A 16280-nucleotide genomic window follows, 5' to 3' on the forward strand; every position below is an offset into this window, starting at 1 on the left:
GCTCTCATTGAAATTAATGAGAGCCATGCCTGCAATTACCAGTCTCCGCGCCAACCTCCCATGTAGTGGTCAGTGCTGATTTTAATTAGAGCCGTGCCTGCAGTTACCAATGCCGGCCACTACATGGGAGGTCGGTGCGGAGGCTTCCACTCGACCTCTGTTATTGTGTACCCACAGCTTGTACCCGCACAGCTGATCGGTTGGGGTCCCTGGCCAATCAACTATTGATGGCCTATCCTGATGATAGGTCTTCAATAGTATATTTGACCTGGAAACCCCCTTTAAGTACCTCTGTCACCCAGTGTATGCCAAAAAGATATTCCTGTGGCATATTATAGTCCGGTATGTGTTGGTACACCTTATTTATTGTATAGAACAGTATAATAGACAATGCTATTTTAAACAGACATATGTAATTAAAAGTATATCAGATGGTGCACAGATTTATTATAAGAAGCTATAGCCAATGTAGATTACACTCTGCTATACAGTAACAGACCTCCCAGCTTCTGTCAGAAGTAAACTGTAATTGGAGGATTCTACCTCTGACTGGGTGATCGCCCAGTGTGAGGGCAGCCGGAGGCGAAGGTGATCGCCCAGTGTGAGGGCAGCCGGAGGCTTCGGGTGATCGCCCGGTGTGAGGGCAGCCGGAGGCTTCGGGTGATCGCCCGGTGTGAGGGCAGCCGGAGGCTTCGGGTGATCGCCCGGTGTGAGGGCAGCCGGAGGCTTCGGGTGATCGCCCGGTGTGAGGGCAGCCGGAGGCTTCGGGTGATCGCCCGGTGTGAGGGCAGCCGGAGGCTTCGGGTGATCGCCCGGTGTGAGGGCAGCCGGAGGCTTCGGGTGATCGCCCGGTGTGAGGGCAGCCGGAGGCTTCGGGTGATCGCCCGGTGTGAGGGCAGCCGGAGGCTTCGGGTGATCGCCCGGTGTGAGGGCAGCCGGAGGCTTCGGGTGATCGCCCGGTGTGAGGGCAGCCGGAGGCTTCGGGTGATCGCCCGGTGTGAGGGCAGCCGGAGGCTTCGGGTGATCGCCCGGTGTGAGGGCAGCCGGAGGCTTCGGGTGATCGCCCGGTGTGAGGGCAGCCGGAGGCTTCGGGTGATCGCCCGGTGTGAGGGCAGCCGGAGGCTTCGGGTGATCGCCCGGTGTGAGGGCAGCCGGAGGCTGCGGGTGATCGCCCGGTGTGAGGGCAGCCGGAGGCTGCGGGTGATCGCCCGGTGTGAGGGCAGCCGGAGGCTGCGGGGGATCGCCCGGTGTGAGGGCAGCCGGAGGCTGCGGGGGATCGCCCGGTGTGAGGGCAGCCGGAGGCTGCGGGGGATCGCCCGGTGTGAGGGCAGCCGGAGGCTGCGGGGGATCGCCCGGTGTGAGGGCAGCCGGAGGCTGCGGGGGATCGCCCGGTGTGAGGGCAGCCGGAGGCTGCGGGGGATCGCCCGGTGTGAGGGCAGCCGGAGGCTGCGGGGGATCGCCCGGTGTGAGGGCAGCCGGAGGCTGCGGGGGATCGCCCGGTGTGAGGGCAGCCGGAGGCTGCGGGGGATCGCCCGGTGTGAGGGCAGCCGGAGGCTGCGGGGGATCGCCCGGTGTGAGGGCAGCCGGAGGCTGCGGGGGATCGCCCGGTGTGAGGGCAGCCGGAGGCTTGGGGGGGATCGCCCGGTGTGAGGGCAGCCGGAGGCTTGGGGGGATCGCCCGGTGTGAGGGCAGCCGGAGGCTTGGGGGGATCGCCCGGTGTGAGGGCAGCCGGAGGCTTGGGGGGATCGCCCGGTGTGAGGGCAGCCGGAGGCTTGGGGGGATCGCCCGGTGTGAGAGAAATATAGGGGAAATTTATAGAACACTGACATTCCAAACACCGGACTTAATATCATTTCCCGCAACATATGTGTCAAATAAAGGAGTATTCCTTTGTACAAAACAGGGCGTGGCCTAAATGTAACACTGTGTGCAAATATTTTTTGAAATTTCAGTCACAAATACAGTGAAACTGTGTCTGACTAGAGCCCAAACACATTTTACTACACAAGTGGTGAAGTCTTGTATTATTTCTATAGACCTGAATGGTGGCCCGAGAACAATTTCCCTTGGAGGACCTATGATACTCCAGGCCGACGCTTTATGTGAGTACGCATGCATATACAGAACAGCAGTATATCATAGATAGGATGGATAGATAAAGTTGCAGTGGAGATGCAATTCAGACTACTTCAGTCACTTATTAAAGAATGCGACTCCACTGCAGTCACCGATGGTAGCTGCGCCCTAAGTCAAATCATATTTTATATTGTGAATACCGAACGTCCTTCACATATCTCAAGGGTCTGCGGTGGAACCCAGGCTCCTCACATCTCTGTGTGACATCATCACTAGCTGCTGTGATGTCACTTGCATATAAGCACAGCTTTCTCTTGAACACGCCAGTTGTCCTATGTCTCATCTGTGTTTACAGTTCATCCCTGATTTCATATCTTACAGCCTGAGGCATAGAAAGCTTATTTTATATCTGAAAGTGAATTTCCCCAAGGACTACAAGTATTTGACTCTTCATGTCTAAATGAAATTTTACTTTGTGCGATAAATCACTTTAAATGAGACTAACATTTATTTTATGTCGACTTTCATATTTGCGGAGAATAGACAAGGTGCCAGCAAATACAAACACATTTCATCCCGTTGGACAAGCTGTAGACAGAGGGAAAACCGAAAAAGTGGAGAAAAAATACCAAACCTTGATAAAGCGAGGCTCCATTATAAATCCATGGGGATTGCATTGTGAGCGCTTGTCTCATTTATACCCATGATATGAATTGTCGCATTACAAGCTGGTGAATATTATGTAATGGAGAAGGGCAATGGCAGCTACTTTGAGCCCTATTGTCTAAGCTTGTGGGCTCAAAATAGGTGACCCGCTGAGTCTGGGGATGTAAGTTTCAAACTTGCCTTCTTCACTATTCCCGCGGTGTCATCGCTGAAAGCCGTCACCGCAGTGCATTGAGTGGACTGCACGGCACACACTAAGTAGTCCTCCGCTTCTAAGATTAGAATGGGAGTACTAGTGACTACTTAGCACGCCGCTCAATGCAGTGCAGTGGCTGGTTTGACATGGGAAGAATGGCGGGGAATGTAATTATAAAATTTACTTCTGAGTCCATAAACGTATATTATAGGGCTCAAAGTAGCTGACAGTCTCTTTACCCCTCTCTTCGCATGGGACCCAGAGCGCAAGTAGCCAAATACAGTTGCCATTTCAGCGATTGGTTTGAACTTTTGCAATGGTTCTAATACTGCCTGTGACCTTGCTTGCCATAAAGAAACACTGAGGTTGTATCATAGCAATTCACACATGGTTAGATATTTTGCCATGTAGACTTAAAGGGGCAGTAACTTTTCAGGCAACTTCTGCTCAGCTACCAGCTTGTGTAAGGCCTCCCTCACACAGGGCGTTTGCAGAAACACAGCGTTTTTCAATGCTGCGTTACTGCAGATTCCGCCCCATTTCAGCAGCGCTGGCATACTTTATGCCAGCGTTTTGGCTGCGTTTTCAGCTCGGCTGAAAAAGCAGCCAAGAATGCTGAAAAAAAAAAGGAATACTCACCTAGCCGCTGCAGTCCGGGTCACGGCCGCTGGTCTCTGCCGTTGATCCTGGCTTCCTCGGCACTCCCAAGTCTATTGCCGGAGGCCAGGTTTGAGAACCCCGCCTCCGGCAATAGAGTGCTGTGATTGGGCATCGAGCAAGCACCGACAACCAATCACAGCCCTTCATTGACTGTCTCAGTCAATCAGAGCTTGCCGGCGCTAATTGGCTGAGACAGTCAATGAAGGGCTGTGATTGGGCATCGAGCGTGCCGACAACCAATCACAGCACTCTATTGCCGGAGGCGGGGTTCTCAAACCTGGCCTACGGCAATAGACTTGGAAATGCAGGGGAAACCCGGATCAGCGGCAGAGACCAGCGGCCGCTACCCGGACTGCAGCGGCTAGGTGAGTATTAACTTTCTTTTTTTCTGTCTACCTAGCTGGGGCAGATTTTCGGGGTAGGGCTTCTATTGCAAGCCCTCACCCCGAAAATCGGCGAGCAGTTAACGCTGCCAAAAACGCGGCACCAAGTGTTGCCGCGTTTTCAGCAGTGCTAAAACTGCTGCCCATTCATTTCAATGGGCGACGCAGGGCTGAAAATGCCCCAAAATAGAACATGCATCGCTGTCAAAGCGCAGCGTTGGGAGGCGCTGCGTTTTCAGCCCTGTGTGAGCAGCCCCATTGAAATGAATGGGAGTGTTGAACAGCGTTTAGCGCTGGGCTGAAAAGGCAGCGCTAAACGCTGTATATAACGCCCCGTGTGAGGGAGGTCTTAGTCTCATCCGTTCTGTTATATACTTGCATGAAAAATGTTGTTGCTTTACCACTGTAAATCATATTTGAAGTGGCTGCTACTAAGAGTCACTTTCCAGCTCTCTGCAATTCACTCTTTGTCGGTAAGTACAGAACCTCCATAGTAACAAGGACATAGGAACATTTCCATAGCAACAGGGGGAGGGGCTATCTTCACATTCAGCTCCCCTGTGCTTACTGGCTGCAGATTGACAGATCTGCAGACAATGATAATGATCTTCACAGCCCCTGCCTTTCCTGCTGTTACAGCACATGGGTGTGTGTCTGTGTGTGCGCACACATTATAGTGGGTTTACTAACCATTTGGTCAGAATGTCTCTGAATGCATGAATTGTCCAGGAAGACAGAGGTATGGGCATCCAGATACTGCCTTCCTGCTGATTGGATCAGAGACAGTACAATGCATGGGAAGTAATGGCAAGGAAGTCAGCACAGTGAACTGCTGGCAGAATGCTACTCATGTTACATGCCCCACCCCCACCATGCAAACAGCAGTGCAGCAGAAAAATGTGGCTGACCACCTGAAAATCACAGCTTACAGACATGAAACAAGTTGTGAACAGCAGCAATTGAGAGGGTAAGGAGAACCTGGTGTATTTTAAAAAACTTGTTTAAAACTGAAGGATGCTTTTAACCTTATATCCCATTGAGACTATGTTGAAAGCTGAGCCACATCCCCTTATGCAGTAACTACCATTAGAGGTCATCAAACGTTGGTTATCTGTGTTGGGGATTACACAGGACAACGAGGTAGTACTGTGGAGGAACCTCAACATTTCACCAGGTATAGTAGCAAAAAAATCAGACAGGATCAGACTTTTTTCTCACAATTGCAAGTTTGCCTATGTACTTGTTTCCAATGGGGAAATGCTAAATGGTCAACAAACGTGTGATCACTAAAAGAAATACAATTCACTTTATCTAAAATGACTTCTTGTGCTGAAAAATAACTAGTGCTGGCCACTATGAATCTCCCTTCGTTCTAATCTGCTGTGTACTGCCTTTTGTTGAAATATGTGTGTTATATCAGAGACACCAAGATGGATTACAGGCAGTGGGGGTGGGTCTTTGCTTGCAGCAGTCTCTTGCTGCCAATTGAAGTCTATGGAAAGAAGAGGGGGGAAAGAGAAGCAGAGAAACTCGCATAGAGATGTTGCAACTCACATCTAGAGTGATCAGCAATGCTGTATAATGCCCTCCATGATGATGTTACTTATGAGCTTGGTATAGCGGGGAAGAGAGGGTCTTCTGCTTTCCTATGTATGTAGTGTATGGGAGACATCATAGCCGCTAGTCTCCACACACCACCCTAGGGAAGACTGAGAATTACAAATGGAACCTGCAAAGGGGAAAACTGATGATAAATGTAGAAAATAAATCATACAATGGCCAGAAAGACAAAGCAACACTGTCCTGCGCATCAAGTCCTATGCCTGGCACAGCATCTAGTGTGCCCACCTCTTTCCTGTTGTCGGGTTCTGCGCCTGTCACAGCAACTAGTGTGCATCGTTTTGTGTACTTGCGCTTTCTGTGATTGCACTTTTACTAAAGGGCAGAGAGGAATAGAGCCCAGCGATCGAACCAGGATCCCACTGAAGAGCCATACTAATAACTAGATTGTCCCAATGTTCACTACGCGAACATAAAATGTTTCGAAAGTGGTGGTTGTGAACTTCTAAATCTGCTTGGTTAGGCGATTATTTAGAATGTCACTTTTGTATTTGGAGCAGATATCTAATATAAAAAAGCCTACGGGTCTCTGTCTGTCTTTCTCTCTGTCTTTGTCTCTCTCTCTCTGTCTGCCTATCTGTCTCTTTCGTTATTTGTCTCTCACTCTTTCTGTCTCGGTATCGCTCTGTCTGTCTTTTGTTCTCTTTCTCTCGCTCTCTGCCTTTCTCTCGCTCTCTGCCTTTCTCTCGCTCTCTGCCTTTCTCTCGCTCTCTGCCTTTCTCTCGCTCGCTGCCTTTCTCTCGCTCGCTGCCTTTCTCTCGCTCGCTGCCTTTCTCTCGCTCGCTGCCTTTCTCTCGCTCGCTGCCTTTCTCTCGCTCGCTGCCTTTCTCTCGCTCGCTGCCTATCTCTCGCTCGCTGCCTATCTCTCGCTCGCTGCCTATCTCTCGCTCGCTGCCTATCTCTCGCTCGCTGCCTATCTCTCGCTCGCTGCCTATCTCTCGCTCGCTGCCTATCTCTCGCTCGCTGCCTATCTCTCGCTCGCTGCCTATCTCTCGCTCGCTGCCTATCTCTCGCTCGCTGCCTATCTCTCGCTCGCTGCCTATCTCTCGCTCGCTGCCTATCTCTCGCTCGCTGCCTATCTCTCGCTCGCTGCCTATCACTGTCTCTGTCTTTCTCTTTGTTGCTCTTTCTATCTGTCTCTATCGCTATCTCTGTCTCTCTGTTTATCTCTGCTGCTCTCTGTCTTTCTATCGCTCTTTCTGTCTGTATCTCTAATAATAATAATAACAATCTTTATTTGTACAGCGCCAACTTATTCCGCAGCGCTTTCAAGCACAGAAGAACACAGACAATACAACAATTACATGTGATATACAATCAGTTTGAAACGAATGGGTTGGTGGTGGTACAGGAGGTACAAGGATGGGTGGGGGAGATGAGGCATGGGGGGAACACAGGCGGTATGGAAATTACATATGGAAATTAGTTATTGGGAAGCAAATGGGGTGGAGACGGTAAGGAGCTGTAGGGGTAGAGGTTATATGCAATGCAGGGTGGAAGGTGTGGGGATAAGCCAAAAAGAGATGTGGGCTCACCTCACCAGCAGAAGGAAATTTTTAACGGTAGCAGCTCCCCTCCATCTCTATTTTCTGCTTATATGGAAGGTGTGGGGAGCCAAGGGGAGGGGCAGGGGGACTAGGTCAGCAGATTTGGCATGCCTTCCTTAAGAGGTGCGCTTTTAAGGCACATCTGAAATTTTGTGCGTCAGGGATTGTCCCGATACCTTCAGGTAGAGTGTTCTAGAGGATGGGTGCTACTCTGGTGAAGTCCTGTAGGCGAGCATGTGAGGTTCGTGTTAGAGGGATGTTTAGTTGGAGTGTGTTAGTGGATCGGAGCGTGCGGGCTGGGTCGGGCTATCGCCCTCTCTGTCTCGCTATCTATCGCTATCACTCTCTCTATCGCTTTCACTTTCTCTCTGTTTTTCTATCGCTCTTTCTCTCACCGTGTCTCTCTCAATCGCTCTGTCTCTATCGCTCTCTCTATCGCTGTTTCTTTATCGCTCTTTCTCTCACAGTCTCTTGCTCTCTCTATCGCACTCTCTCTCTCTATCGCTCTCTCTTTCTCGCTATTTCTCTTTGTTGGGCAGTGTATGGTGCAGCTTAGCAGTGTATGCTGTGTTGCTTAGCAATCCTTCACTCATTCCAGCACATGCCTGAAGCACAGTAGCGCCGTCCATAGACTTAACATTGTAAATTTCAATCCACCTGACAGGTCCCTGAATGTATTAAACTCACATTTGATGATTTTACGGCACCGGTGACATGTGTGTCATCTAATGACCCCAACATCATACACCGAAGTTACAGCAAAGCGGTCAAAGTGTGGTGCAAGAAAAAGCATGTAGGCTTATTTGTATTAGATGTACAGCTTATATGGATGCTGACTCGTTACAGTTTATGGCTTTCACTTCCAACAATCCCTGCTGTTTCAGAAGTACCAGGTTTTGATTCATTGACAACAAGCAAAGATCCTTAAACTGGTGGGGAGTGTGTGTGTGTGTGTGTGTATGTGTGTGTGTGTGTGTGTGTGTATATATATATATATATATATATATATATATATATATATATATATATATATATATATATACACATACACACATATATATACACATACAAAGACGAAAGCCCTGACTGACTCACTGACTGACTCACTGACTGACTCGCCAAAAGTTCTCCAACTTCCCGATATCGTAGAAACATGAAATTTGGCGCAAGCATAGATTATCTCCAAAATAGGAAAAGAAATTGGGTCCCAACTCGATTATTCAATTCTAGCGCAAAAGAATTGGCGGCGAAATTTAACGTACATAATCTAAATCACTCACTTCCCAATGTCATAGAAACGTGAAATTTGGCACGAGCATTGATTATGTCATAAATAGGAAAAGTTAATGGGTCCCAACTCGATTATTCAATTCTATGCGCAAAAGATTTAGCGTCCAAATTTAACGTGCGGAATGTAATTTTCCCACTTTCCGGTGTCATAGAAACGGGAAATTTGGCACGAGCATTGATTATGTCATAAATAGGAAAAGCGAATGGGTCCCAACTCGATTATTCAATTCTAGCGCAAAAGAATTGGCGTCGAAATTTTACATGCGGAATGTAATTTTCTCACTTTCCGGTGTCATAGAAACGTAAAATTTGGCACGAGCATTGATTATGCCATAAGTAGGAAAAGCTAATAGGTCCCAACTCGATTATTCAATTCTATGCGCAAAAGAATTAGCGTCGAAATTTTACGTGCGGAATGTAATTTTCTCACTTTCCGGTGTCATAGAAACGGGAAATTTGGCACAAGCATTGATTATGTCATAAATAGGAAAAGTTAATAGGTCCCAACTCCATTATTCAATTCTAGCGCAAAAGAATTGGCGTTGAAATTTTACGTGCGGAATGTAATTTTTTCACTTTCCGGTGTCCTAGAAACAGGAAATTTGGCACGAGCATTAATATGTCATAAATAGGAAAAGCTAATGGGTCCCAACTCGATTATTCAATTCTATGCGCAAAAGAATTAGCGTCCAAATTTAACGTGCGGAATGTAATTTTCTCACTTTCCGGTGTCATAGAAACGGGAAATTTGGCACGAGCATTGATTATGTCATAAATAGGAAAAGCTAATGGGTCCCAACTCCATTATTCAATTCTATGCGCAAAAGAATTAGCGTCCAAATTTTACGTACATAATCTAAATCTCTCACTTCCCAATGTCATAGAAACATGAAATTTTACACAAGCATTGATTGTGTTATAAATATGAAAAGCTAATGGGTCCCAACTCGATTATTCAATTCTAAGCGCAAAAGAATTAGTGTCCAAATTTTATGTGAGTAATCTAATTCTCTCACTTCCTGATGTCATTTTATATGAAGGAAACGTCGCATGGTTACCTCCACGTGGTGTTTCCTGGGTAACGCAGAGAACTATGCAAAATGGTGAACATATGTTTTTCCTCAGTATCTCTAAAGTAACCACGACTTCATAAGATTTTCCGTGTGAACACCAGACAAACACCAGTACCAAATTAACTCGGGCGAAGCCGGGTATATCAGCTAGTGTGTGTATGTGTGTATATATATATATATGTATATATATGTATATATATATATATATATATAGTGAAAGCCCTCACTGACTGACTGACTCACCACTAATTCTCTAACTTCCCAATGTCGTACAAACATGAAATTTGGCCGGGGCATTCTTTAGGTCATAAATAGGAAAAGTAAAGGGGTCAAAACTTGATTATTCAATGCTAATTGCAAAAGTATTGGCGCCCCTTGATAATGTATCAGATCTAATTCTCTAACTTCCCAATGTCGTACAAACATGAAATTTGGCAGAAGCATTCTTTAGGTCCTAAATAGGAAAAGTAAAGGGGTCACAACTCGATTATTCAATGCGAATTGCAAAAGTAAGTGCACCTCTATGTAATGTTACTTCTTGGTTTCATACAAGCGTGAAATTTTAGAGTGAGCATTCTCTAGGTTTTAAATGAGGACAGTGAAAAGGGTGGCACATTCTGCAGTGGGACATCGGTACATGCAGCCTGAGAAGAATCTAACGCTCCTCTATGTGTATACATATTTTATTCCTCGGTTGCTCTAAAGTAACCTTAACTTCATAAAATTTTGCGTGCAAACAACATGTAAATCAAATTAACCTGGGTGAGGCCGGGTATATCAGCTAGTGGTAATATAAAGTAAGGAATTTATTAAAGGCTTTATGGCAATTTTTTGGTGTTAAAAAATTACAAATTATGTCGCACACCACACATGCTCAGTAATTTACGACTCTATGCGTCTTTCGTCACTTTGAAAAGTGATAGGGAAGTGGGTGGGGTTAGTAGGAGGGGCCTACCCGCAGCCGGAGAGATTTACTATAATTTACACTGGAGACCTGCACACATTATTGTTCTAACGTACGCCTGCTCAAAGCAGGTATAGATTTCAATTACGGGTGCACGGACATCCAAACAAGTGGCAAATTTGTCAAGAGGCGTATGCCTCATAATACATTTGGCACATCTTGTTCCATCGTATTCAACTAACATATGAAATGCCAGACTTAGTAAATCTCTCCTGATATGTATTTGAAACTCTCAATGTAGAATCATTAAGCTTTATTTACACGAAACCATAATGTCCCTTTAATGTAGATCAAGCCAATAATCCTGAGACCAGTGCAAAAGAAATTATTTCCAGAACTGCAAAAGAGTCAGGGTGACAGGATCCACCCCTGGCAGCGCCCTGTGCCATGGTAGCCAATCACAGTTCATGTGAGCAAAGGGACCAGAGCAGAATGAGGAGTACAGGAAACTACATAGACCACAATGCCCTTCGGTTTATGGGCACACTTGGGGGGGGGACAATTGGCAGGATAATTACTAATGTACACAGTACCGGAGACATTAGTATGTGACCCCTTCATAAAATGAGGAGATGCTCAAAGTGTTCTGAGATCTCATCCCTGCAGATAACTGTTTGATAATATAATACACAGATAATGAAATTTACATGTTGGATATAAGAGTGGCACAGTACGGGTTAAATACAAGGTGGCTATGAAGACATTCAGATGGCATTTGATATGGCAAAATATTACGCCCTTTTCAATCCGAGACTGAATGATAAAAGATGGCCGCTGGCGGATGGCAGTGCTCTGCAAATAGAAGCAGGACAAAGTGTGTATATATATTTTACATGTGACAAACTGGCATTAATGTGGTAAGAGTCAGGGCATGGCATCACTTAATATTCGGAAAATAAAGTGGGGGAGATACATTTTCCTCTATAGCGGGTCATTTGGCACTGTAAACCGAGAGACAGGTGAAAGTTATATCCAGGGAGACGGTTTTAGCAGCCAGGGGGTTAACTGCCTGACTTAATCTGCCTGGCAGAGAGCAGATTTTGCAGCAGGGCGGGGATATGAAACAGATATTCAGCGTCCCAAAGTGACCTCCCGCGAGACGGAAGATTAACCTTTACAGTACCAGATTCCCCTCCTTCTGCGGTCTTTTCCTGGCCTGCAGGAGGGTGGAACATGCGCTCACATCCGCACCTCACTGTACGTATAGATTTTATTTACATCCCTTTAAGCAAGTGAAAGCAGAAAAGGGTTTTGCAGAACAGAAACTAACATTGTGCATGGGGAAATTAATACAGAAAATGGTTAAAAAAAAAAGAAGGGTGAGATCTGGCCTCCCATGCCATGTACCATGAAGCCGGTCTCGCACCCACGTGGTCCGGGAATACTGATTACTTCGGTAAAAATCCTTCATATGAAATAAACTTTAGAAGCATATAGTGGGCAAGGGAGCCGGGTCAGAGAGGGGCGCTGTCCGCACCGGATGATCAGTATGGGCGCATTTGTCAGTACCGGGATTTTATCACAACTTCCTGACTCCTGTCTATGTCTTACGAAAAAAGGTGCAGGCAAACCAGTATGTCGCATTGTTATCATTAAAGTCCGGACATTTAGGCAGCTTCTGTTTGTGTCCTATAATGTCTGCCCCACCCGGCGATTTTACAGCATTTTAATGTATGGATATTTTTTACGCAATTTTTTTTTCTACTGTTCATGTAAAGAAGAAATACTATAAATGGTACAAGACCGATACAGATTTTGCTTTGGACCCCAGGTTATTTCATAATTAACATTTTTGCATGTAGTTGCAAGAAAAAAGTAAAGCCTTGGGCCACGGGCACACATGGATTTCCAGTGCAGAATCCCGCAGTGGTTCGCAGCCATGCCCGCAGCCATGAGGCCAAAAAGGACATTTACTCACCTTTCCGTCTGCGGCGTGGGTCTCCTCCATCATGGCTGGATGTTCTTTCTTCTGCACGGCAGATTTGTCCAGGGAGGTGTTTTGTTTTTTTTGTTCTCTTTTTAAAAATCTTCTGCGGATCCGCGGCACAGCCACAGTGTCCTCTGCGGCGGATCGGTCGGCTTCCATTGACTTCAGTGAAAGCCGTCCATGCGGATCACACGGGCAGGAGACCTGCGCGGATTTTTAGAATGAATTTTTCTTGTGGACATGAGGATTTAGAAATTTTTTATATTTCTGCATTGATTACTAATAAACTATGTAAAGTAGTAACACATAATTGTACCCTTTTATGTTTTTTATTGAGCACATTGAATAAACATTCAGAGTTTAGGCCCGGAGTCTAGGGGCGGATTTTATTTTTGAATGCGCGCAGGAGATTCGCAGCTGTAGCCGCCAATAGAGAAGCATTAGGCATCCGCACTTCATTTAAGTCTTGCAGATTTGATTTTAAAATGATTTGCGGATGCGACGCGCAGATAATAAATCGCAGCATGCTCCATTTTAACTCTGGTTCCATTCATCTCTATGGGAGCTTAGGATCCACAGTGCATCCGCAAATACGTTTAAATGCATTTGCGGATCCGCTGTGGATTTGGCGGTTAGAAGCAATTGGGGAGGTGGGGTTGTGCATTTTTTCTGCGTGGATGATCCGCACTGCATCCGCATACATCTGTGCGGGGAAAGTCCGCGATCTCCCTCAAAGGAAAAAACATCTATTTTAAGATGACCGGTAGTGCATCCGCTGCGGAAATCCGCAAGAAATATGCGCTTGTGCTGTGGGCATAGGACCTTACTCACATGAGTGTGTTTACGTAGAGAATAGAACCCATTGTTTTCAGTGGGTTTACTCATACCTTTGCTTTCGTGTGCGCAAAACAGAAATGTGATATGCGCTATATTGGTGCGCATTTGTGCGCCAATGGAGTCTATGGGTGTGTGCAAATGTGCACCTGATACCTACGTAATTTAAGCAATGAACCGCACAATTTTACAGGGAACTCAACATACCGGGGACTAATAAGGCTGCACAGAATTTAAAATCACTACGCGGGTGCGTACCATGCAGATGTGAAAAGTCCCCGGCAGCGCAAAAAATACAGTAAAAAGCGCAATAGTGCAACCCTCACTGCACATAGATTTGCGTTATTGTGACCGCTTTTGCGCTTACGCTTGTCTGAAGGAGCCCTCACAGTGCAGAGAGAAAAAGTAAAGGCCTATTTAGACATAACGATTATCATTTTCGTTACCTATTCGTTCATCGTTGTCTTTCAGTGCACTTAAAATCCACCATTCGGCAGTTCGCTTTTCGTTTGGCTTAAATTACCTTTGTTCAGCCGTTCAGCGGTTTGATGGGAATGTTTAATCGTTTGGCGGGGCGTACATTCAGCCAGCTAAAGGCAGAGCGATTGGCTGTCGGGAGGACAAAGCTTCGATTTTTAACACGCCCACCTAGTGCTCTACCATTGGCCGCGCCATTGTGAAGTACCGTGCAAGCAGCAACCAAAAAATTAATTTGCCGTTTTAAACGCACGTGCTAAGGTCTCGGATTCACTGATTATTTTTATTTAGGCTCGTTACTAGACCAAAACATTTGCGAGAATGAAATCTCCATGCTTCAAAGGTGAAATCTCCATGCTTCCAAGAGATTATTTACATTCCGATGACAAAAATACTATCGTTTGTACCACCTAGTTTTTTCACCTCCAAATGTTTCCTGTAGCTGCAATTATGAACCAGTCCTCCCAGCAACTCTGTTTCAGTTCATCAGTATTTCAGGGATACCTTGAATGTACAGCCCTCTGGTCATGCTGCAGCATCTTGATACGGTTAGGCTGCCTGTCCACGGGTGTTGCGATATCCCGCAGCGGATCTCCGCTGAGGGAGCAGGAGCCATCTGACAGATAGGTTCACCGTGGAGAAGCGCGGCAACTATCGGCATGCTACGATTTGCCGCCTGCGAGCGGAGAATCGCTATGATTCTCAGCTCGTGTACAGTGGGGCTGCGCTTTCCATAGCAATGCCCGTGGATTGCTAATCACTGCGGGGAATGCAATGCAAAAACGCCCGTGGACAGGCGGCCAGGACTACGACTTGGCCATTCCAAAACACAAATCATCTTTTACAATCATTCTTTAGTTGAATTACTTGCGTGCCTTGGATTGTTATTTTGTTGCATCACCCAAGGTCTCTTCAACTTGAGGTCATGGACTGCTGCCCTTACATTCACCTGTAAAATGTTTTAATACACTGAGGCAGCAAAGGTGCCCTGAACCATAATGTCCCCTTTGCAGTTGGGAGGAGATTTTGTTGGTGGTGTACAGTGTTCTTTTTCCTCAATCTGTTCTTCAAATTTCCACTTTTAAGTCATTTATCCGTAGAACATTTTTCCAGAAGAATTGTAAAACATCCAGGTGATCTCAGGTGAATTTGAGATGAGCCACAATGTCTTTTTGGACTGTACCGGCTTCCTTTGTGGTGTCCTTCCATGAACACTATTGTTGTTCAGTGTTTTTCCAATGGTGGATATATGAACAGAGATCTTTGCAGTTTGTTGAGTCTTCTGTAGGTCTTTTGCTATTACTCCTGATTTATTTCTCACCTCTTTCAGGGTTGCCTGTTGTGATCTTGGTAAGACATCCAATCCTATAGAGAGTAGCAACAGTCCTTCATTTTCTCCTTTCGTGAATAATTTGTGTAACTGGGGATTGATGTACATCAAAATCTTTAGAAATGCTTTTGTAACCTTTTCCAACTTCATGCTTCTGAAAGTTGTTTGCATCGAGCCATGGTTCACACTAACCAGTCTTTCTGGAGAAGGACAGATTTGTCAGTAGCCAAGCTTTTTGCCTTTATTTAACGGGCATAGCACCTATGAAACCTACACTTTTAATCTCACCTTCTTTATTGAATGAAAAAAAACATCCTTTGCCAATTAGCCATTAGAGAAGCCATTAACACAGAGGTTCACATACTTTTTCTCCCTGCACTGTGAATGTGTGCTTAATAAAAGACATGGAGGGCGCAACTGTTTTTCGTTACTAGTTTAGTTTGTCAAAGTGCTATTGACCACTTGTACGTCATTCCGTGTATGATGTATGAGTTACATGCAGAGGCTGACAGCACCTGTGATGTCAGTTACCGTCTCTTAGCTCTGCCCCCTGATCACATGACGGTGATGTCATCACAGATCCTTTATCCTCCCCATGCAGTGCATGAGGGATTATGAGCAGACTACATTCCCTGCCAACCCCATGTGGCTGCAGTTGCTATGGCTACAGCAGTACTCAGTCTGGAAGTTTGTACTTGGTTGTGAGACTGCTGGACACCTGTGTGGAGACTCCAATAAATGACACCTCACAAATTTACACACACATAGCTTAGTGCTTACAGAACCTGTGATGATGTCACTGTCATGCGATCAGTCACATGGTCTCTGAGCTGAATGAGGGATTATAGGCGGACTACATTCCCCACAAACCCCTGCAGCCTCAGTTGCTATGGATGTAGCAGTACTCAGTTTGGCAGTTGTAGCTACACACCTGTGTGGAGACTCTAATAAATGACTCCTCACAAATGTCCACATACATAGCTGGCGGTGCATATTGACCAACAACATTAAAGCATAGTCCTTGCCCACTATCTTCACATCTCCTGAACATGATATCATGTCATCTCAAGTGCTAATGCCGCCAACACCAGTCCAGCCTTCATACAATCGCGAACCATTGTCCAGTGTTGAAACAAACCGTCGCTATTGTGCAAACATGTCACCACAGAGGGTTCAACGGCACTGTGAAGCTAATGCAGCTTCATTAATACAGCGACAAGCCATGATTTCACCTCAA

At 46.2% G+C, this 16280-nt stretch overlaps 1 protein-coding gene across 1 annotated transcript; it reads right to left on the reverse strand.

The window, feature by feature from the left end:
* Nucleotides 1-483: 483 nt before the first annotated feature.
* LOC136633634 (uncharacterized) lies at nucleotides 484-12423 on the reverse strand. Its single transcript, XM_066609393.1, has 2 exons — nucleotides 12394-12423; nucleotides 484-1626 (listed from the first exon to the last, which is right to left on the reverse strand). Exons 1-2 carry the CDS (start codon nucleotides 12421-12423, stop codon nucleotides 484-486), a joined length of 1173 nt encoding a protein of 390 aa, XP_066465490.1.
* Between the last annotated feature and the right edge of the window lie 3857 nt (nucleotides 12424-16280).

This window comes from Eleutherodactylus coqui, chromosome 6 (assembly GCF_035609145.1).
Source record: "Eleutherodactylus coqui strain aEleCoq1 chromosome 6, aEleCoq1.hap1, whole genome shotgun sequence".
Lineage (NCBI taxonomy): Eukaryota > Metazoa > Chordata > Amphibia > Anura > Eleutherodactylidae > Eleutherodactylus > Eleutherodactylus coqui.

Bases quoted from the DNA above. Each gene is read 5' to 3' on its own strand.
- LOC136633634 (XM_066609393.1), bottom strand. From the start codon at position 12,423: ATGGAGGAGACCCACGCCGCAGACGGAAAG. The intron at 1,627-12,393 runs GTGAGTAAATGT...ATCCCCCCCAAG, and splicing joins CCCACGCCGCAGACGGAAAG to CCTCCGGCTGCCCTCACACC.